Source organism: Taurulus bubalis (genome assembly GCF_910589615.1).
Source record: "Taurulus bubalis genome assembly, chromosome: 6".
Classification (NCBI taxonomy): Eukaryota; Metazoa; Chordata; class Actinopteri; order Perciformes; family Cottidae; genus Taurulus; species Taurulus bubalis.
This window is the reverse complement of record NC_136594.1, coordinates 4,638,977-4,659,449: the sequence shown is the minus strand read 5'-3', so window position 1 is coordinate 4,659,449 and position 20,473 is coordinate 4,638,977. Positions and strand designations below refer to the sequence as shown.

The 20,473-nt window shown below is 39.8% G+C and overlaps 3 protein-coding genes across 5 annotated transcripts in view; 2 read left to right on the top strand and 1 right to left on the bottom strand.

Annotated features, from left to right (window-relative positions):
- Positions 1-2,068, top strand: part of acaa1 (acetyl-CoA acyltransferase 1) — a gene marked incomplete at its 5' end in the record, with an annotated part of 6,916 nt that extends 4,848 nt beyond the window's left edge. Inside the window, 3 exons of the mRNA XM_079220125.1 lie at positions 105-160; positions 710-855; positions 949-2,068. Coding sequence (XP_079076251.1) covers positions 105-160; positions 710-855; positions 949-1,024 — 278 coding nt within the window. The 3' untranslated portion in view covers positions 1,025-2,068. The remainder of the gene's footprint in view (positions 1-104; positions 161-709; positions 856-948) is intronic.
- Positions 2,069-2,205: 137 nt separating this feature from the next.
- On the bottom strand, positions 2,206-11,647 carry esf1 (ESF1, nucleolar pre-rRNA processing protein, homolog). 2 transcript variants are annotated; one of them, XM_079220100.1, is made up of 13 exons: positions 11,624-11,647; positions 10,181-10,609; positions 8,764-9,131; positions 8,563-8,676; positions 8,292-8,401; positions 7,622-7,774; positions 7,422-7,539; positions 6,444-6,651; positions 6,145-6,327; positions 5,879-6,006; positions 5,647-5,737; positions 4,150-4,400; positions 2,206-3,082 (listed from the first exon to the last, which is right to left on the bottom strand). In XM_079220100.1, exons 2-13 carry the CDS (start codon positions 10,584-10,586, stop codon positions 2,729-2,731), a joined length of 2,484 nt encoding a protein of 827 aa, XP_079076226.1. In that variant the 5' UTR covers positions 10,587-10,609; positions 11,624-11,647; the 3' UTR covers positions 2,206-2,728. The 2 variants fall into 2 exon arrangements, with proteins under 2 accessions (XP_079076226.1, XP_079076225.1); XM_079220099.1 differs by lacking the exon at positions 11,624-11,647 and having other exon boundaries at positions 10,181-10,693.
- A 1,112-nt stretch (positions 11,648-12,759) lies between these two features.
- On the top strand, positions 12,760-19,880 carry ndufaf5 (NADH:ubiquinone oxidoreductase complex assembly factor 5). Of its 2 annotated transcripts, XM_079220129.1 has the most exons (12): positions 12,760-13,030; positions 13,614-13,654; positions 13,770-13,833; positions 13,943-13,990; positions 14,142-14,245; positions 15,172-15,211; positions 15,928-16,125; positions 16,692-16,752; positions 16,986-17,069; positions 18,380-18,462; positions 19,032-19,147; positions 19,809-19,880. In XM_079220129.1, the coding sequence occupies exons 1-11, from the start codon at positions 12,797-12,799 to the stop codon at positions 19,116-19,118; spliced, it is 1,044 nt and encodes a 347-aa protein (XP_079076255.1). In that variant the 5' UTR covers positions 12,760-12,796; the 3' UTR covers positions 19,119-19,147; positions 19,809-19,880. The 2 variants fall into 2 exon arrangements, with proteins under 2 accessions (XP_079076255.1, XP_079076254.1); XM_079220128.1 differs by lacking the exon at positions 19,809-19,880 and having other exon boundaries at positions 19,032-19,193.
- Positions 19,881-20,473: the final 593 nt, after the last annotated feature.

Here is a 20,473-nt window from a genome sequence, read left to right as displayed (position 1 = left end):
GTGAAATTAGAATTTCTTTTGTAAATATAGATATTAGTATTTAATAATCCTGAAAGTACCGGCTTATCTAATCCATTCTAACTGAATAATAAACGTCTCCACAGGTCTAACTGTGGCTGACGTCGACGTGTTTGAGATCAACGAGGCCTTCGCCAGTCAGGTGAGTTCAGAGCTCAATGTGGACGCTTGGTTATTGTTTTAGGAGATTTAATTTAATTAATATCTCACGACACATGCTTCTTTTAAAGGGTCAGTTCACACAAAGTGTACTGCATTCTTCATGGAGTTTATACTCGCTGTAGTGAAGCTGAAAAAAACTCAGCGTGTGCAAACATATGTTAACAAATAGTTCGTTAACTGATAAAAAAAAAAACACTGTTTATATGTCTGGGGATTATGAAAAGGATAATTTGCTCTTTGATGCTTCAGAGTGTTAAAAATCTTCCTTTGAGTAAATATTTTGCAGCCAAATCACATTTTGAACCTTTCATTTCTTTATAATAAAGTTGTTTTTCTTTACAGGACTCGTATAAAAGGTAATAAAGTAGTCCATGAACATGAGTTTAAAGATATTTACCATCACTCCTCGTCATCGTGGAGTCTAGTCTGATTCCTCACGGTTCATTTTATTTGTAACAACGCATACGTTGTATGAACAAAGCTCCAGACTCTAAAAACAGTAACTGGCTGTGTTTTTGCTGCGGCTCAGGCCGTGTACTGCGTGGAGAAGCTGGGGATCCCGCTGGAGAAGGTGAACCCCAACGGCGGGGCCATCGCTCTGGGTCACCCTCTGGGCTGCACCGGCGCCCGCCAGGTGGTGACGCTGCTCAACGAGCTCCGGCGCCGCGGCACGAGGTTCGTCTCGACCTCCCAAAACACGACCGCCGCGTCTTAACCCAGACGAGTCGTCACAGCGCTCCTCTCGTGCGTTCCCCCCCCCGTCTGCAGGGCGTACGGCGTGGTGTCCATGTGCATCGGCACCGGGATGGGGGCCGCTGCCGTGTTCGAGTACCCCGGACCGTAGGAGCCGCGACGGGTAACCGGCGTTGTGTTTTCCATCCGGCTCAGGTGGGAGGAGTTACATCGCCAGTGATCGGACACAAAAGATCCAGACGTTAAAGACTAATCACAACAGTATCGGACACTTTACATGTTTTTTCAGGCCACCACAGCTACTGAAAGGCAGAATGAGGAGGATTTGGTTTGAGACGTTTCTGGGCATCAACCAGGTGCCAGATCAGAAGCACACTTCCGATTAAATAAACTTTAACGACTATCTTTCAAGTCGAGTGCACATATAAACATTGAAATTGTTCCTCCCGCTCACAAAGATCATTTCCTGACAAAAGCCGTCTTTTTAGAATAAAGTGCATTCCCCCTGTGGAACACTGTACTGAATGGACATCTAACTTAAGATCCTGAAGCTTCATATTAACTTTTGTCCCCATCAATGACATTGAAACCACATCAGTGAGGAATCTCCTAACGCCCAGTAAGAAAACCCCGTTTCAATGTTCATGTGTGCGGCTGACTGTTCCTAAATTAAAAACACTGGAGGAGCTCTAGTAGCGTTAAAAAAGCATTGAAAGCATCGCTGACTAGTCGTCGTCTCACAAGAAAAGTACAGAACTTACTACTGGACCGGAGTCGATGTGAAACTTTGCCAAAATCCAAAAAAAACTGACTTTTCAGATTAATAATCTCAGCCGTGTGAGAGCAGCTTCAGAGAGATTTAACTAATGCTGCTGATCTTTAGATGTTAATACTTGCTTCAATCAGCTGATTAAGTGCCTTTGATTAAATTAATGATTCATTAAAACAAGTAAATATTGCAGAGGAGCCGATAGAAAAGCTGCAGACGACAGGTGTTTCCTTTGTTTCCTGTAAACGAGGTAAAAAAACCTCCTTCTTTTAAGCAGACGTGCCGGCATATGGAAAATAATTTGCATGGCTTGAATAAACGGTTTAATATTTAGCTGCAAAAATCAGGAATTAATGTAAAGATAGTTTTATTTTCTGTGATTTTTTTTTAATGTTATGAATACATTGTTTAGTCAAATCATAAACCAATCTAAAAAACTGTAATTATGTTTGAATGAATCTGATTGATAACGAGCCTCATGAGAACCTTTCATGTCCTCAATTCCAGTTCAACCCGTTTCAGCCGGATGAAACCGGCCCGTTCAGGAGGCTCAACAAAGCTCCAACCGTGGGACGTTTTATTCACAAATGTCCGAGTAATAACAAGTCAGCCGTCGTATTCGTGGAACAAATCATTATTCAGAATATTTTCTCGAAACGGTTGGAAAATATAAATTGTTCTGCCGTCATGGAAGGAACCAAAGCCCTGATGAGTCCTTCAACATTTGATCCGATTCTCATATTCAATATTTGACACATTATAACCAGCAGACATGAACTTTATCGGCTTAAATTAGTGACCACACCTGGATCATATTCTTACTTTAAGAGCGAGTTAAAAAAGTATGAAGAATGTCAAAAAGGCCCTTTGTGCGACTCGTTCTCGCTTGAGGCTCAAACCATCAGCCGGTCACTTTTAAATAAGCGTTCGGCTTTGTAAAACTGTGAAGAATGTTCTGTGTGTGAAAATAAAACATTTCAACATGATCTGAAGCAGCAGGATTCAGTTTTTCCAAAAGAACTAAAGAGAAGCTTGATTCCTGATCTCGGCGTTCCACCAGGAGGAACCGGAGCCTCTTCTCCAAACCTACACCAACTTCTGTTTCTTCCGAGCCTGAAACTGCTGCGTTTTGCTCTTGATGGACTTGATGAGCAGAGACAAACCGGGGTCCATCGATTTCTTGGAGGTGCCCTCGTCCGTCGGAGCGCTAGAGTCATTTTCCCGTTTCCTCGCGGCCACTTCCTGTTCCTGTCCGCCGCCCTCGGTCCGCCGCCGCCGCTCCTCTTCCTCCTCCTCCTCCTTCTTCCCTCGCCGCCGCCGCTGCTTCTCCGCCAGGAAGCTCTGCGTGGCTTTGGTCTTCTTGTAGTTGGGGTTGGACGGGTCCAGGTTGAACAGGTGGGAGGTGAACATGGCCTGGAAACGCGGGTCTTTAACGTCCACCTGCACAGAGGGACGGGTTCACGGATCAGGAAACATTTAAATCACCGTACTTCTGCACGTTTCATCCGGTTAGCCACCGCCTCCCAGCATGAGACTCAGTGTGTTTTATGTGTTGGCTTTCATTACATTTTATGCAGAGTTCGTACGGTCATGGAAAACCTGGAAAAGTCATGGAATTTTAAAATGTTTATTCTTTTAAATCAAACTATTGTCTCATTCATTTGTGTTATTTAAGGTTTACTGTATGCTTTGTATTCTCATTGTTAGTTAAATACTACATTTACTCACTTTTTACTGTTTACACCCAGATTTCACTAAATGTTTGCTCGTGGAAATCTACTGGTCAAAATGTGTATGAACCCTGTGTATACAGCAGCCGCCACCTACGGGTGCCCACAGGAGGAATTATACGTATATCTGCTTAAAACTAGAGCGGGACCAATTTTTCTTTTTTTAAATTTGCAGCTTTTAATGTCTTGTCATATTCTATGATGTTATCATCCTCAAATGTAGAAAATAAATCAAATCTGTTGTATAAATGTAATTTACGGTGCTGTTATTACAGGTGCATGACAAAGAAACCCGGTTTTCGACTGCAGTGAAAATATTCTTTGAAAGGCTAAATGCCAATAAATGTGGATTCTATGCAGAATAAGATAAAATAAGATAATCCTTTAATAGTCCCGCAGTGGGGAATTTACAGGATTACAGCAGCAGTGCTCACAAGTAAATAAAGATCAAAATCAAGTAATATAAACAGTAATAAAAACAAAATAAAAAAGCAGTAAAGAAGAATATTAAATATACAGACGGAATACAAAATAAAAGTATATAAAAAAAGTACTTAAACATATTAGATATTGCACCAGTGTTCAAGTGTTAGTGTTCTACGTCTGAACACTTTAATTCAGAATATTTAATTGGATAAATGGTGAAGAACTACTAAAGTGAGTGTGGCCTGATTATCTGGACCTGTGCAGAAATGCCTGCTGCAAACCCAAGAGAGTCAAAGTGAATGTTGCTAAGCAGAACCGGTCCAGAACCCAGAGCCTCGGCGTGACACCCACCTGGAAGTCGTCTCCGCCGGCCGGCGCGTCGCCCTTCTTCAGCAGCTTCTTCCTCTTCTGCTTGCTGAGGTTCTGCTGCTCCACGATCTGGTCGTAGTTGAAGTGTTTGTGGTCGGCCTCGTCGCCCTCGTCCTCCATCAGCAGAGCCATCTCGGCCTTTTGCTTCTCCAGCTCCTCTTCCTCCTCGGCCGTCCGCTCCTCTTCCTCGTGCTTCTTCTTCTTCTTCTTCCACTTCGGTTTCTTCTTCGTGTCTGCAAACACATCAGAGAGACTAAATACTCTAAACTCAAAAGGTCCGCTTACTGTGCCAACCTGCTAGAGTAATACTCTAAAAAGATTATAATTATTTATTTTAATGTTTAAATCTACGCATGTGCTGGTTTTGGCCAAGTTCTGAGATCAATCCCCATTACTGGTATCGAGCACCAAGATTCTAACAGTTTACAAGTTTTTATTTTAGTTTGGACTTTTCAATTTCTTTCTAGTCTAGTTCGGTTTATTTTTTACCAAAGGTTTAAGTTTTTATATCTTCAGTTCCACGTGCTCTGGATATAAAGTCTCAGATGCAGGAAACCACACAGACAGAAAATATAATGCACGGCTGGAGAATTTACCATAATGTTTAAATCTTTTGATTTGAGAAGCAAACGACAACACTGGGAATAAAACAACATTAAACCGGAGCTGAAGAGCTTTAATGTCATTTTATCTGCTGCGATATTCAGAAGAGTAGAATGCACGTTAAAAACAAGGATTCACTGTGAAGCTATTGCGCCATCTTATCAAACGTCATATAGTATAGAGACATAAATATACATATCCAGCTATATAAAGTAATCTATAACATTAACCATTCAGCTCTCTTTGCACTATTGAATTATGTTTGTATGCAGAATCTGTTTATTGTTGCTTTATTATATTATATTTTACAGTGCACTTTATACACTGAACAATACTAATACTATCATATTTATTATTATTATTATAGTTAATATTTATAAATATATATTATTATTATTTATATTTTTTGTGCAATACTGTTATATATTTTATGCCTTATTTTTATTATGTTTTACCTTAAGTTTATTCTAATTATGTGTTAGGAGGACCCCGCAAAATAAGCATTTCATTGTATAGAATAACTGTTATCTGTGCATGACAGTAAAAAACATCTTGAATCTTATTATTCTACTTTATTGAAACACAGTTTTCACCTACTTGTATGTACATTATAGTTAAATGTTTATTTTTTTGTGTTGGTCCTTGTTTTTGTGTAACATATTTCTTTTTTCTCTATATATTTCTTTTGATTTTACAACTTTACAACTTTACGAGACAGACCTTAAAGGATACAATACAAAAGACAGATGGAAATAAAAAACACAAAAGGAAAAAAGTGTAATATTTCTATCTTCCTGAGAATAATGTTGTTCTTTCCTCCACTTTTATACTTAGAGGTGATAAAGAAACAACACAAACACTGACTGCATGGATCACCTGTAGCGGCGAGCTCCTCGGCGAAGAAGGGGTCACTGAGGTCGACGTCTGGAGGAAGGTCTTCGTCACTGAGCTCCTCCTCATCCTCTCCCTGATGCAACAGAGCATACAACACGGTATTTAACAGCTTTTTCCATCTTCAGACCAGTTTGAATCTATTGTGAGAGATTTTATGTTCTTTGCAAAATGTTCAGAACGCGCAAGAGCAGTTTCACGCATCCGTTCCACGTACCTCCTTTCTCTGAGACTTCTTCTGCTTCTTCTTGTCCTTCTTCTTCTGCAGGAACTCCTCCCAGGGCGTCGCCTTGTCCGTTCCCTCCAGCTTCTTCTTCACCAGCTGCTCCGTCGTCTCCTTCAGCCCTGCAGACGGATAACGAGCACGATGGAGAAACCAACTCCGGCTCAAAAGCTGCTGCCACTTTAACGCCTACAGCCACAGAGAGCCTTTGATCCACCGGGTCACTGAGGCACATGCAAGGGGGAAAGCTCTCCTCGTACCTGGCACCCAGGTGATCTCCATCTCCATGTCTTTGTCCTCGTGCAGCTTCTTCTCTTTGACCCGGATGCCCTTCAGCAGCTCTCTGTACTTGGAGATCTGCTCCTCGCTTCTCTTCTTCTTCTCCTCCTTATTCTTCTTCTTCTGCGGTTTCTCCTCCACGACGGGTTCCTCCGCCCGTTCAGCTACAAAACCAACGAGGAAGACGTCAGCGCTGCTTCGCCTCAGCTGAGAATAGCACTGCCACGACACATATTGTTGTTTTTCTCCATGGTAATGAGTCTCGTGCCGTCGGCCTCACCCTCTGCTGCGTCGTCTTCGTCGTCGTCTTCGTCGTCGTCTTCGCTCTCCTGCTCTCCAAACACAAACCCTGTCCCGTCACCCTCCTCTTCCTCGCTGGAGGAGGCCAGGTAGGCGTTGAAGTCCATGGCCAGCAGCTCGTCCTTGTTGAACTTCCGGCTCAGGGCGGTGACGCGGTCGTTGTCCGTCTCGTCCCACGTCAGCTGCACCTGATCGGTTAACACAGACTCACACGCCTCAGTCTCAAAGTCACGTTTGTCTTCATAAAAAGGATAAATTAATAAAATATGGTCTTTTAAGTTCAGCCCATCATTCGTCATTACGTTTTAGAGACTTGTTCAAATCAATACATTTCATTTAAAGTGCAGAACCGCCACGCAGCACCGATGCATTTAAAATAATAATAGAATAAATAGAACAAAGCACACATTAAAGTCAAATAAACACAATGAGACAGAGTTAAAAGGGCGATGGACTCCACTGAGTTCGAGGGTCGGACGCATTAAAGTGAGTAAAGATGTTTTTTTAATCTTCTAAACCACTTCTTTAACATGTAAAAGATGTAAAGGCCGTTCCAGAGATCAGAGCAGGAAAACGCTCCGAAGCCTTTTTAACTGAAGGAATGATAAAAGCCTTAAAATCAGCTCTACTTGTAGTAACCAGCGTAGAGTAATATTATATGCATTAAATTACTGATGCATTACTGTGTTCATCACTTTAATAACGTTGCAGCTGGTAAAAGGTGGCGATTACTTTAATTTACTTTATATACTGCTGCTAAATGGTAAGGTTTCACTGATAATTCTTGATTTATTTTAGTTTTATTGATATGAATCCGCAAAGTAACGGAAGTTACGGAGTAAAAAGTACAATATTTGTCTGTGGAGTAAAAGTATAAAGTAGCATAAAATGGAAATACTCCAGTAGAAGAACATGAAAAGAGCTTTTTGGATGCTCCAGGAAAGCGGCGTCTCCTCACCTTGGACGTTGCGTTGGCGGAGGAGGTGAACAGTTTGGGCTCGTAGGCCGAGAGGTTCACGTCCGTCGCCACGTCTCTGGGCTCCTCGTCGTCGAACTGGACCTCGTCAGGAATGAACCTGTTGAAAAAAAAAAAAAGATTGAAATACTTTCCTTTCCAGAGTAGTCTCAGTAAGCGGGACTCGAGCTCCCTCTCCTCACCGGAGGTCCAGGACGGAGCAGCTGCTCTCGTACTCGTAGCCGTCGCACTCCTGGTAGACTTTGGCCGCCGTGTCGGCCGAGTCGCACTCCACCACGGCGTAGTAATACTTCAGCCGCTTGAACTGGTAGTCACGCATCTTCTCCCTGTAGCCTCTGGGAGGACGGACACACACACACACACTTTAACTTGTAGAAGCAAAGATGGAATTTCCAGCAACACAAAAAAACGTCATTGTCAGACCAACAGATTTCAGCTCGTGGCCTTCATCATAAAACACAACAATTAAACATTTAGAAGCTTAAAGGGGATAACATGTAACGTTTCTGCATTAAAATGTCCAAAAAACAACTAGAACTGTTTTTTTTTTGTTGAGTTTTGCATTGTCCCAAATGTTTTCAAAACACAGGGAAATCATTTTGAATCGAAGTGACGGTTCAAAAGCGTCGTCGTTGTGGTTTTCTGGCAGAAGCCGTCAGAAACTGACTTTCTATCCAGTTTTAAGCCACATCTTTACAATGAAGCTTTTCAATCAGGGTCATTTTAAACTACGTATTTTAACCGGATGAAGGAAGAAGACGTCATCGAGCGTCGGTTTCTTAAATTATCAGAGAAATAAACTGAGCAAACAGCGGCGTTTTAACCTCTAAAGAGCTGTGTTTTTTGCGTTACCTCTCCTCCTCGTTGTCGTCCTCCGAGTCGTCGGGCAGAGCCTTCAGCTCCAGCGGTCCCTTCGTCTGCTCCGCCTTCAGCCGCTCCTTCCCAAACTCCGACGGGAAGACCTAAGACAATACCCAGAATGCACTGCTGTTTACATCTCGCTCTTACTGCCCTTGTGTAATATTGGGTTATATAAATGAACTTGACTATACAGATGAGCTCCTTCAATCAAAGAGCGTGGACCAGAAAACGTTTTGACCTGCTCCTCTTCGACTGGCTTTACCTTCACCGACAGCACGGCTCCCTCTTTGGGTACGAAGGAGTTGATCAGAGCCAGCAGGTCTTTGGCTTTTATCCGGTCCCAGTCCATGTTGCAGACGGCCAGTCGGGCAGAAACCTGACACACACAAACAGTCAAAGAGCGTTAAACGGGGTTTCCCGGTCAGGTGAGCAGAACTCCCTCCGTCGCCGGGCGCCGCCTCACCTCGTCGCTCCGCTTGGCGTCTTTGGCGAGCTCGCCCCAGTCGTGCTCGATCTCCGCTTCCTCTTGCCTGAGGATGGCGTCCACGTCAGAGTCTTCGTCGTCTTCATCAGAGCTGGTCTCTACGTTTCCTTTACCTCGGGCCAGATCCGGCTCGCTGTCGCTGTCCGAATCCAGACCGGACTCCTCTTCCTCCTCTGAGCCGCTCTCATCTTCTGCATCATCATCATCATCATCGTCGTCTTCATCATCATCATCATCATCTTCACTGTCGTCCCTGACACTCTCTCCCAGGTCAACATCATCCTCCTCTGCAGTTCGCTGCTTGACCTCCTCCTTCTCCTCCTCTTCCTCCTCATCATCTTCATCTTCTGCGTTAAATAATAAAATGTGTTACAGGCGTCTGCAGTGACAGAAACAATCTGCTGACATCTGAGGATGAACTGATACTAAAACCACTAAAACATCACTGAATGCAAAAATTAAACATTATTATACAGAAAAATTAAGGTAATCTGTCGCAAAATTACATTTGTGATCATTTGGAGTTGTTTAATTTGAACAATTTACATTTCTATGTAATAACTTGACATGCGATAACGTAGTTTTAATATCACAGTAACGATATTATTTGCGATAAATAATTAGATATTTAAGTGAATTTAATTCTGCTTTTCTGCTAAAATACAACACTTTTTTTTCTGAATTAAAAAATAAAAAGGACATGTATTTCTAACAAATACATTATTGAACATTAACACAAAAGGCACCAATGAAAATTCAAATAACAAAAAAAAGGAGGTCATTTAATACGACGTTACGATATCCAAAAGTGAAATATCACAGCTGTTTGCGTTGTGTTTAACGCGGAAGCTATCAATGAAAAAATGTTTTTTTTGTGCAGCTTTAATTTGTAACAGTAATGCATCAAAAGCTGCAGAGACACAAGAGGAAGAGAGGAAGAGAGGAAGAGCACCGCCAGCTGACTTTAACATAGATGACAACAATGTAGCCACTTTTGTATGAAAACAATTGCTGCATGAGTGAAAGAGCTACAATGAATCATCTGTTAAAGGATGAACTGACCAATAGAAATGAAAGTAAGTCCGACATTAGAGTTTAGACATTTGGATTCGACCACAATATTCTATTACGTTTTATTCACATTTTTAATCCTCTATTTTTGTCTGTGCTATTTTATGTAAAATATTTTAGTAATGTAAGTAAGTAGTGTGTGTAAGAATTGAAATGCCAACGACTGCTCCACTGTAAATGTTGTTGACTAATGAAGACGTTTAAAGACGCAACGTTTTTCTAAATCAACTTTTTGAGAATCAGATTTGATTTGACATAAGAAGCAACACCTATGATGTTGAGTCTGTGCTCGTTTCCTCCGCCTGCACCAGAAGCAGCTACTCACTCTCTTCCACCACTCTGACGCCTCGTTCGGGTCGCTGTCCTCCAGCGTCTCCTCTCTGCACTGCTTGTCCTCTCTTCGCCTCTCCGTCAGCCGTCACCAGCTTCCCCTTTCCCTTCTTCTTCTTCTTGCCCTCTGCCGACTTCTTTCCCTTCACGTCCCCGTCCTCCTCCCCCTCGGAGTCGGACAGCTTGTAGAAGCGCTTCAGGTCCTCCGTGGAGGTCTGGTTGATGGGCCGGCCTCTCTTGTCCACCGTGTACTTCTCCGTGAAGCGCTTGTCGTGGAACATGGACTGGAAGCGCTTGTCGATCTTGATCTTGTGTTCCCTCTCCGGCATCTCCCAGAACCGGGGATCCTTCTGCACCCGGAGGAAGCGCTCATCGCCGCCCTGCGGCTTTTTGGACGACATGGTGGCAAACTCCCAAGTGTCACCTGACAAATGAAAACAGGACGCGTTGTTAGAATACATGGACGACAGGCACCTCCTTCTCTTATCGAGTGCATCTTGATAGTCCAAGAAAGTGTGTTTGTATTTTGATTTATATGCACAAACTGAAGACAAACATGTTCAATTATCTGGAGTAATAAGTATTGTTTTGGCGTGAGTGCTAGTGGCACTTGATGTTTGACTTTCCATTATAATTCAGTTAAAGGTTGTGGACATCAACTGGAAGACCTGACAAGATATCATGAGATATCAATAAGTAACTAGTTCTGACACAATTAACTGATTAATCTACAAGCTGAAAAATCTATTTCAGATGACAGTTGTTCATCTCCTTCCTGTTCTCTAGATGTGTTGATGTTGAATGTTTGTGATGAACTAAAGGATGAAGTGTTTCCTTTGTGTGTTGATAAGATATGTGATGAAAAATATATTATAAAATATGATGCATTGAAGTAGATTAAACTAGCCAGGAGGATATAAAAGGAGTTAAAAACATCCACAGCAGTAAAAATGCAACATACACATTAATACAGCAGTAATATTAATCCAGAAACATAATACATACTAGTGCACCAGTAAAAAGGGAACATTTTACTGCACAATGAGTACTTTGACTTGTCATGCTTTAAGTATATTTAGCTGATAATACATAAATAAAAGCAATGACAGGAACATTTTCCTGCACTCTGACTCCTTTAAGTAGCATTTGGTGATACATACGTAGTTAAAGACGTGTACTTATTATTTAACAGTGTATTAATAATACTTGTAACTACTTAAGTTGAGGCTCTGAATACAGCGTTAGCTATCTTCCACCGTTGACCGTTTACAACCCAGTTTATTTTAAATACATTTTAATAACTGTGGTTCAGTTTCAGTAAACAGCAAGCGGCCGCAGATATAAACACAATAATGAACACATAGCTGCAGAAATATGATGATAAATGAGCTTAAATAGCGTTATTAAAACAAAAACTAACGTAAAAATGTACAGATACCTCTCTGGTCTCCTGCTACACGTGTTTTCCCAGCATGCAACGCTCGCTGACCCCTTTTTTTCTTCTTGGTACGGCAAGCGAAGTAGGACAAACGAGACCAAAAAAGCGCACCGAGGCTTAAGATAATTCTCAAAACACGTTCTCACCTTCTGCACTCTGTTGGAAATCTTAAGGTGCTTTAACAAACTACTGTCTACAGTATAAACAGTAAAACCACAAGTCTATATTCTACATAGTACAACCATATTTTTAGGTTAAAGATTATCTGATGATCTACTTTCTAATATCGTATTAATGTCACTCATCCATAGTTACTTCGTTATTATGATATCCAAGACAATGTTTGTGTTTCTAACTTCTTATTTTGTGATGAAACAATTAATAAACTAGTAGAAAATTAATCATCAACAATAATTACTCGTTTGTTTAAAAACTATTTTTCTGTTTCCAGCTTTTCTCTATTTAATTTAATTATAAATGTAATATTTAATTTCATAACACTGAACCCTAAAGACAGCCCCAATAAAGACAGTATTAGTACTAGTACTAGTATGAGTAAGCAACTTTACAATAAGTCACCTCTTGCCTGATCCTCTGTGGATTAATTAATCACTGTACAAGTGTATGTTTATTACACTTCACTTCACGCACTTCATATACACAACACATACATACTCACTACACATTTTTGCACTTCTCTACTGTTTCAACTTAATTTAATTTCCTAAATTAATACACTCTGCGCTTTACATATCTTTCATCCCAGTTATTTGTATTATTTACTTAAACCTTACCATTTAGCAGGATCTTTTAACAGCAACGTTATAAAGTGATGAACACAGTATTACATTATTTTGTATATATCTTTCGTCTCTATCGTTTTTAATATTTTGTTTTTATGTCTGTAAGCTGCTACTCTGACTACAAATTTCCCCTTGGGAATAAAGTAGCTATCCAGCTAGCTACCCAGCTAGCTATCCATTGAATCACGTCCACATCCAGTCTGAGATCCAGCTCCATGGTTTCCAGTGAGCCCAGTAGGATCCAGCTCCATGTTTTCCCTCCTCCTCCTCCAGGAGGTCAACTCCGTGTGGAGGACAGGAAGAAGTCAACTCAATGCTGCTCACGGTATTTATTTGAATTCACATCAGATTTGGACCTCAGCACCAGCCGATGAGCAGCGCAGTGTGCCGGAGGCTCCTGCGGGCCGCCGGCTCCTGTCCCGCGGCCTCGCCGGCCCCGTGCTGCCGCCTGCGGGCCGGACCGGGGTTCGAGCCCCGCAGAGGGCTGTCGGCGGCCGGCGGCAGAGGAACCGTGAACGTGTTCGACAGGGGGATGAAGATGAGGCAAAAGAACTGGGCCGCGTCGCTGCAGGACGGACACCAGTACGACTACCTGCGGGACGAGGTAACCTGCTGCAGAGGACCTTTACTGGGCTCTTGTTTTGATTGGACAGAATATTTTCTTTAACACGAAAAAATATTTAAAATGTTTTGATCTCCAGAAATAAGATAACATGCAAAAAACTGTATGGATTTGTTAACTTCAAACCCAGATCCAATGTATTACATTACATCTTTCTAATTGCATCTTTCTAATTAAGTGCAATTGTTCTACTATAAAACCAATATCTGTAGTTAGTTTTTTATGCATTAATTTGTCTATGTGAACGGCTGCTACCGTACTTGTATATTTGTAGCAATGCATAGTGCACTTTATACACTGTCATCACATTTTTGTGCAAATACTGTTACTATATGTTGTGGCTTATTTTCATTTATTTTGTAACTTTTTATGGTAATTCTGTGTGTTAGGAGGACCCAGCAAAATAAGCTTTTCACTGACCAGAGTAACTGTCTGTTATCTGTGCATATGACATAAAAAAATATATCTTGAATCTTGTCAATATGTTTTGAAAGATGTGCTTCTGCACTCTTTTGGAAATCTTTAGGAACGGATTGTACTTTAACACTTTATCTTTGTTCTGCAGGTTGGCAGTCGAGTGGCAGATCGGGTCTATGACATTGCGAGGTGAGTTCATGACGAGGCATCTGGTTTCTCATTGAGCACGCACACACACACACACACATCAACACACACAGACCAACACACACACACAGGTTTGCTTTCTCTCCCGTCTCCTCAGGACGTTTCCTCTGGCTCTGGACATCGGCAGTGGAAAAAGTCACATTGCAGAGCATTTGAGCAAGGTGCACATGTTGGTCCTCACCGGTTCTCAGTGACCTCATTCATTTAGTGTAAACACTTAAACTATTCACACTGACTTTGTGCGTTTTTCCCGCTTGTCGGCGTCTTCAGGACGTCGTGGAGCGTTTGGTCCTGACCGACGTCTCGGAGAAAATTCTGGTGAGACTGAAACAAATCATAAAAACTATTATCGCTGAAGCCTCGGTGTGGAGAAGGGTCTATGTGTTTTTGATGAACCCTGTAGTTATTGGGGTCTGAAGCCACAGTGGATGATGCTGATGTGAGTCTGTTGGATGTCTCCGCTCTGCAGAGACAAACGAGACGGAGTGAAATCCCGACTCATCACGTTCTCGCCGACGAGGAGTTTCTGCCGTTTAAGGAAAACACCTTTGACCTGGTGGTGAGCAGCATGAGGTGATTCATACGTTATTATATACGTTGGTTCAGGACGACACTGTGAACGATTTTTACTTTTACTTGGGTGTCAAGACTTGTTTCACAAAATTCCGTCCAATTATATTCTCTGATAAACGTCAAAACAAAAGAGAAAATGTTACTAATTATTCTGACCTACCTTTCTTTTGTCCTGTTTTCCACCTCATCCTCTCTTATTTAATCAACACGTTTCTTTACGACTCTCATAAGCGAGTCATTCTGTCTGAAATTGCAACGTATATTTCAAATTTAAAGTATTTCCGCCTTTTATTATAAAACATTACAAAACAAAAACTTAGCTGCAACCTTTTTATTAAACAATATAAATGCTGTTTCCTTTTTTCTTTTTCAACAAAATATCATGAAAAAAAGGAATATATATTTATATAAATATAAAAAGATGATATATTAAAAAATAAATATATATTATACATTATATATTAATATGAAATTTAATTATCAATTTAATTATAAAACCTCATAAATGAAGGAAACATTTATATTTGTGTTCTCCTTCAATGACTTTGTCTGAACTGCTAAAAACAACAACTTCTCATATTTTTCAGTCATATTGTGTTTTGTTTCATCTTTAACGTTTTGACATTTTAACATCGTTTAGTCGAAACATTACAAATAAGTCCAGTGGGTTTTCGGCCTCTTCCTGCACCGTATATTATTTATATTTCTTTGTTATGTTTGTGTATTTTTTTAATATTGCAAATCAAACAAAAATAGTAGTACTAGTTACTGTCTGAAGTACTGCAGTCCCTCCACTTTGGCCATAAAGAAGACAACAGACTCATTTAAACTACAGGGAGCTGCAGAAGGGGAGATGCTCTCCAGAAGCTTCTTCATCATATTTAATGTTGACGGTGTAATGAAACGTTTTGTCTTTCTTCTCTCAGTCTGCACTGGATTAACGACCTGCCGGGGGCGCTCAGACAGGTGAGCATCAGAAGGAGGAAACCACCAGAAACAAATTATATTTGTGTCATCCATGTTGTTTATGATTGTGGGCGGAAAATAAGGCGTCATCTAATTGTTACTTTTGTTCAATTTAAGGGAAATCAAAAAAGAAAAGTACTAAAATACACACCAAAATGTGTATTTTAAATGTTTTCTTTTCACTAATCTGAAAGAAAACATCACAAAAGCTCAAAATGATCCAGTGAATGAAAAACTGCCAACGGATATTTTTGCTTGATTTATTTTCTTGTTAAAATGAGATAAAATAAGATAATCCTTTATTAGTCCCGCAGTGGGGGAATTGCAGGATTACAGCAGCAGTGCTCACAAGAGACACAAAGTAAAACAATCTAGTAATATAAATAAACAGTAAAGAAGAATGCAGTAGCAATTTTGTATTAAATATAAAGACGGATTAAAAAAGTATATAATAGTATATTAATAGTATTTAAACATATTTATATTGCACCAGTTGAGTGCAATCAAAGTTCCTTTCTCATCCAGATCCAGCGTCTTGTATGTTTTCCCATCATCCTCTTGGCTTCCTGTCTGTCGATGCTTTAACACCCAGAGTTCAGCCTGCTGAGCTCTGAACGTCTAACAGCGTGGACTCACCTGTGAAGACCAGAGTGTTTGGAGCATTGAGAGTAACTGCCTCCTCTTCCTCCTCCTCCTCCTCCTCCTCCTCCCTTCAGATCCATCACGTGCTGAAGCCGGACGGCGTGTTCATCGGGGCGATGGCGGGCGGGGAGACGCTGTACGAGCTGCGCTGCTCGCTCCAGCTGGCCGAGACGGAGAGGGAGGGCGGCTTCTCCCCTCACGTCTCTCCCTACACCGCCGTCACCGACCTGGGAAACCTGCTGGGCCGCGCCGGCTTCAGCATGCTCACCGTGGTGAGGAACCAGTTATCCTGCACTACTGGTCCCAGTGGCTTTGACTACGCACACTGGAAGCTTCTTTTGGGGAACTTTGTTTTATAACCTATAATGTTTATTTTACACAGACACATTTATTGATTAGCACAGCATGCAAAATGTGAGTATTTACTTATTATTGTATTCATATTTTTTCAGCAATAATTTAGTAAAAATATGAACTTTACTTCTTCAGTAAGTTTATCAGAATGATGTACAAATAGTATGTGTGTATATATATATATGTATATTATATAATGTATTTAAGATTAATAGTAAATACATACAAATACAAAAAAACTATATAAACAATTTCATGTCAAATAATAAACAAAAAAAGAAGATATAACTTATACAATAAAAAAAAAAACGTAACGTACATCTTTAAGAATCTAGGTTTCTACATCTATAATGGCAATAAAATGAGACTGAAATAATTAATTAATTAATTATTATATTGATATTAGAACACGTCCTTTATGATTTTTACATGTTTTAACTCATTTAATAAAACTCATCTGTCACTTTCTTTCTCTCCGTTTCAGGACATCGATGATATTCAGGTTCACTACCCAGGAATCATTGAAGTCATGACCGACCTTCAAGGTGAAACATAAAAAACAGTTATGTGTGAATATGTGACTTTATTTAATTTATCTACAACATCAAACTGTCTGAAAGTGGTCGACTGTAAGAGTCTGAATCCAGCTATTTATTGCATTATATGAAAATGTGTTTAGTTGAAATCTGGTCCATTCACTATGACTTTATGGTTTTCAGGCCTTGCAACCCAAATGTGAGCACATTTTGACTCTGCACCTTTCCCTCCACCTCTGCAGGAATGGGCGAGAGTAACTGTGCCTGGAACCGGAGGTCGCTGCTGCACAGAGACACCATCTTAGCAGCAGCAGCCATTTACAAAGGTGAGTGTTCAAAGAGGAGCGGCTGCTGCACGTCAGTGATGGAAACACAAAGACCAACAGCAGCTGTGCGTCTCCAGATGAACACGTTTATTCCCAGCTGGACTACGGGTATATCTTCTTTCTTTGAGCCATAGAACTCCATTAAAACTCATCAGCATGTCGTTCCTTCGTCACCATGAACACACACACACACACACACACACACACACACCCCCCGTCCTGTTGCCACAAGTAATCACTCGAGCACCCAATGTGGATTAATCCGCCGCTGAAAATAGTCCCCAACGAAAGCGCTTCTGTTTTTTGATTAAAAACAACAGTCACCAGCTGTTTTAAGACAATTTGAATGATATATTTAAGCTTTATTAGGAACTGAGATCCCATATTTGAATTTGCTGACAATAATAAAAATACGAAATAAAGACTGACTTAACGTTTTTTTCAGGCTGTAATTCGGATACTTCTGTTTTCTTGGTTCTCATTTCTTTGCCACTGTTTCCGTTATTAAACCAGACCCAGGGTCTGTTGTTCATCATTATACTGACGCATCGGGTCGGAGATCAAACTGCTGCTCCAGCTTCCTCTTTCTCACTTTGTCTGGAAGGTTTCTGCACCTCGTTTTCTTTCTTTGCTGGGTCACATGATGGGTCACATGATACACATGATAGTTTTCTGTGGTGGTAGAAGTACTCTGGTATTATCACTTTACTTAAATAAAATACCTGAGTCTTACAATTCGTCACATGTAAAAGTCCTGCATTTTAAAAAACTTACAAAAGTATGAAGATGTACTAAAAGTAAACTCAACATGCAGAATAATTTCAGAAGTATTTCAGAATACAATAAATTATATTATTGGATTATAAACATTGATGCATTCATGTGCTCATCACTTGCAGCGGGTAAAGGTGGAGCTAATTTTAATTACTTTATATAGCCTTTATTTAGCCAATAATAATAATAATGCATCAGTTGATTATAATTTGTATTAATAATCTGAATCTAAAAAGTAACTAAAGCTGTAGAAATATATGTAGTGGAGTAAAAAGTACAATATTTCCCTCTGAAAAATAAAAATAAAATATTCAAGTAAAGTATCTGTAAATGTAAGTTGGTCACTTTGAACCAGCTGTCAGTTTTAATGATCAAGTCATCAGGTCACTATCGTTTGTTGATGAAGTTCTGGTTAACCTCTACAGCACAAAGATTAGCTTAGCACAAAGACTGTAAGCAGAGGGGAACTACTAGCCTAGCCCTTTAAAACGTTTATCGTCCTCATCATTGTCTGTGTGTGTTTGTAAATGTTTCAGAGATGTACGGTAGTGAGGACGGCTCCGTCCCCGCCACCTTCGAGATCCTCTACATGATCGGCTGGAAGCCTCACGAGTCCCAGGTGAGACGAGTGTTCTGCAGAATCAAGACACTGAGAGCAGAGATCCTCCAGGTGTTTGGATTTGTGTCCATTTGTTGGCAAAAGGCACCGACTGTAGTGGTGTTTCTGCACTACAATTCCCAGAGTTCAACAGTGAATCAAACAATCTGGGCAGGGTTATGTTTCTTTAATTGAATTTATTTACATACTTCTTTTAATATATTGTTTTCTTTCTTTTGTGTGTGTATGTATATATATTTATGTATTATTCATTTATATTTATATTTTTTATTTTTTATTCATGTATATATATTTTTAAAAATGAATAAAAACAAAATATATATATTTATTTATATATATATATTAATATACTTATATATATTTTCTTTATTTATATAGATATATATATTAAAAGAAAAAAATATATGTAAATATTCACTACAGTCGGTGCCTTTTGCCAACAAATTGACACAAATAGAAACACCTGGAGGATCTCTGCGTCGCATGCTTTCAGTGTATATATATATATATATATATATATATATATATAACTGGTCTAATTGTTTACATATTTCTTTTGTCTTCCTCAGGCCAAACCAGCAAAGCGAGGCTCGGGCAGCGTGTCGTTTGAGGACTTGTCAAAGATCAGCCAGCCGACCAACACAAACAAGTCATAGAAGCAACCGGAGTCGACATACTGCAGATTGTAAATAATATATTTTATTTAAACAACTATGTTTTGTTGCCGAATTAAACGCCTGGAAGATGTTTTGTCTGAAATAAAGTGAGCGGTGAAAAAAAGAAAAGGCATCCATGAGAACATTCTTTCCTCTCACAACCCGACTCTACCTGAAAGCCTCTGTATTCTAGTATATTAGTAGTATATTATACAAAACTAGTGTCTAAACACAGCTATCTGTCCTACAGCTCCATTATGAATACAAACGGTTATATTCTGTGCTGATATGGATTTCACTGCATTTACTCAAGTACAAATTTGAGGTACTTGTACTATATTTGAGTATTTCCATTTTAAACTAAACATGAAAACGAGAGAAAAACTAAACTAGTTAACTGCACACAGATAAAACAGCCCCAGTCAATGCATCTGGAATTATTTTACAACGGTTGATAAAGTTTTTTTAAATTTGTGTTGTATGAAAATAAATCATTGTGTGTACAAACGGTGACAAAATACTTTTTTTTTTGCATTTTTGCAAACCTTCCCACACAAACAGATTTCTATGGTAAGAATTATGACTAGCAGCCAGTTAAAAATAAGTGTCCTTTCCACCCCAACTTCATAAGTCATGACTTCCTCTTCGATAAAAACAGAAGTCTGTTTTCATCGTCTGTCACTCAACCAGGACCCCGCGCTGCAGAGATGTTGCTCTACCTCTTCTTCCTCCTGCCTGCATGCTTCTGTTACGGCTTCAGCGGTAAGAACATTTATTTTGTCAGCTTTTTCATCAACATTCAATTTTATAAAATCTCCGGTTTTGGTTTTGGCCTAAATACATTTTGGTAATAATGAAGTTTAGATGTTAAATTCCAACATTAGCCGGCTGTTTAATCATGAACCCAGTAGATATGAATCCACTTCAAGGCACCATACTGGTATTTTTAGGGTTGTTGAGAGCCCAAAAACTGCAATGACATATAATAATGATAATAATAACAATAATAAATTGTATTTATATACCGCTTTTCAAAATTCTCAGACACTTTTCAACCATTAAAATCATCAATAAATTAATATTTTAGACGATAAACAGAAGCGTTCACCAAAAATGTATTAACACACATATCAACATATTTTAAGTGTTTTATTTCTCAGTTTATTTTTATCCTATGATTGTTCTATTGTTTCATCCATTGCACTGTTTCATCAGGGTTTAACTCTCTCCTTAGTTTGGGCCTCACTGCTGAGCTTTATCCGTCAAAGCACTTTGTAAACTCTGTTTTTAAAGGTGCTGTATAAATAAAGTTATTATTATTATTCAGGGTTCATACACATTCTGACCAATGCATT

Excerpts from the sequence above, each read along its gene's own strand:
- esf1 (XM_079220099.1), bottom strand. The coding sequence starts at position 10,646 with ATGTATTCTAACAACGCGTCCTGTTTTCATTTGTCAGGTGACACTTGG. Across the intron at positions 7,775-8,291 it reads GACGACAACGAGGAGGAGAG|AGGCTACAGGGAGAAGATGC; the intron begins GTAACGCAAAAA and ends CCGTCCTCCCAG. Across the intron at positions 4,401-5,646 it reads CGAGGAGCTCGCCGCTACAG|ACACGAAGAAGAAACCGAAG; the intron begins GTGATCCATGCA and ends ATGTGTTTGCAG.
- ndufaf5 (XM_079220129.1), top strand. The coding sequence starts at position 12,797 with ATGAGCAGCGCAGTGTGCCGGAGGCTCCTGCGGGCCGCCGGCTCCTGT. Across the intron at positions 13,991-14,141 it reads ACGTCTCGGAGAAAATTCTG|AGACAAACGAGACGGAGTGA; the intron begins GTGAGACTGAAA and ends TCCGCTCTGCAG. Across the intron at positions 16,753-16,985 it reads AGTCATGACCGACCTTCAAG|GAATGGGCGAGAGTAACTGT; the intron begins GTGAAACATAAA and ends CCACCTCTGCAG.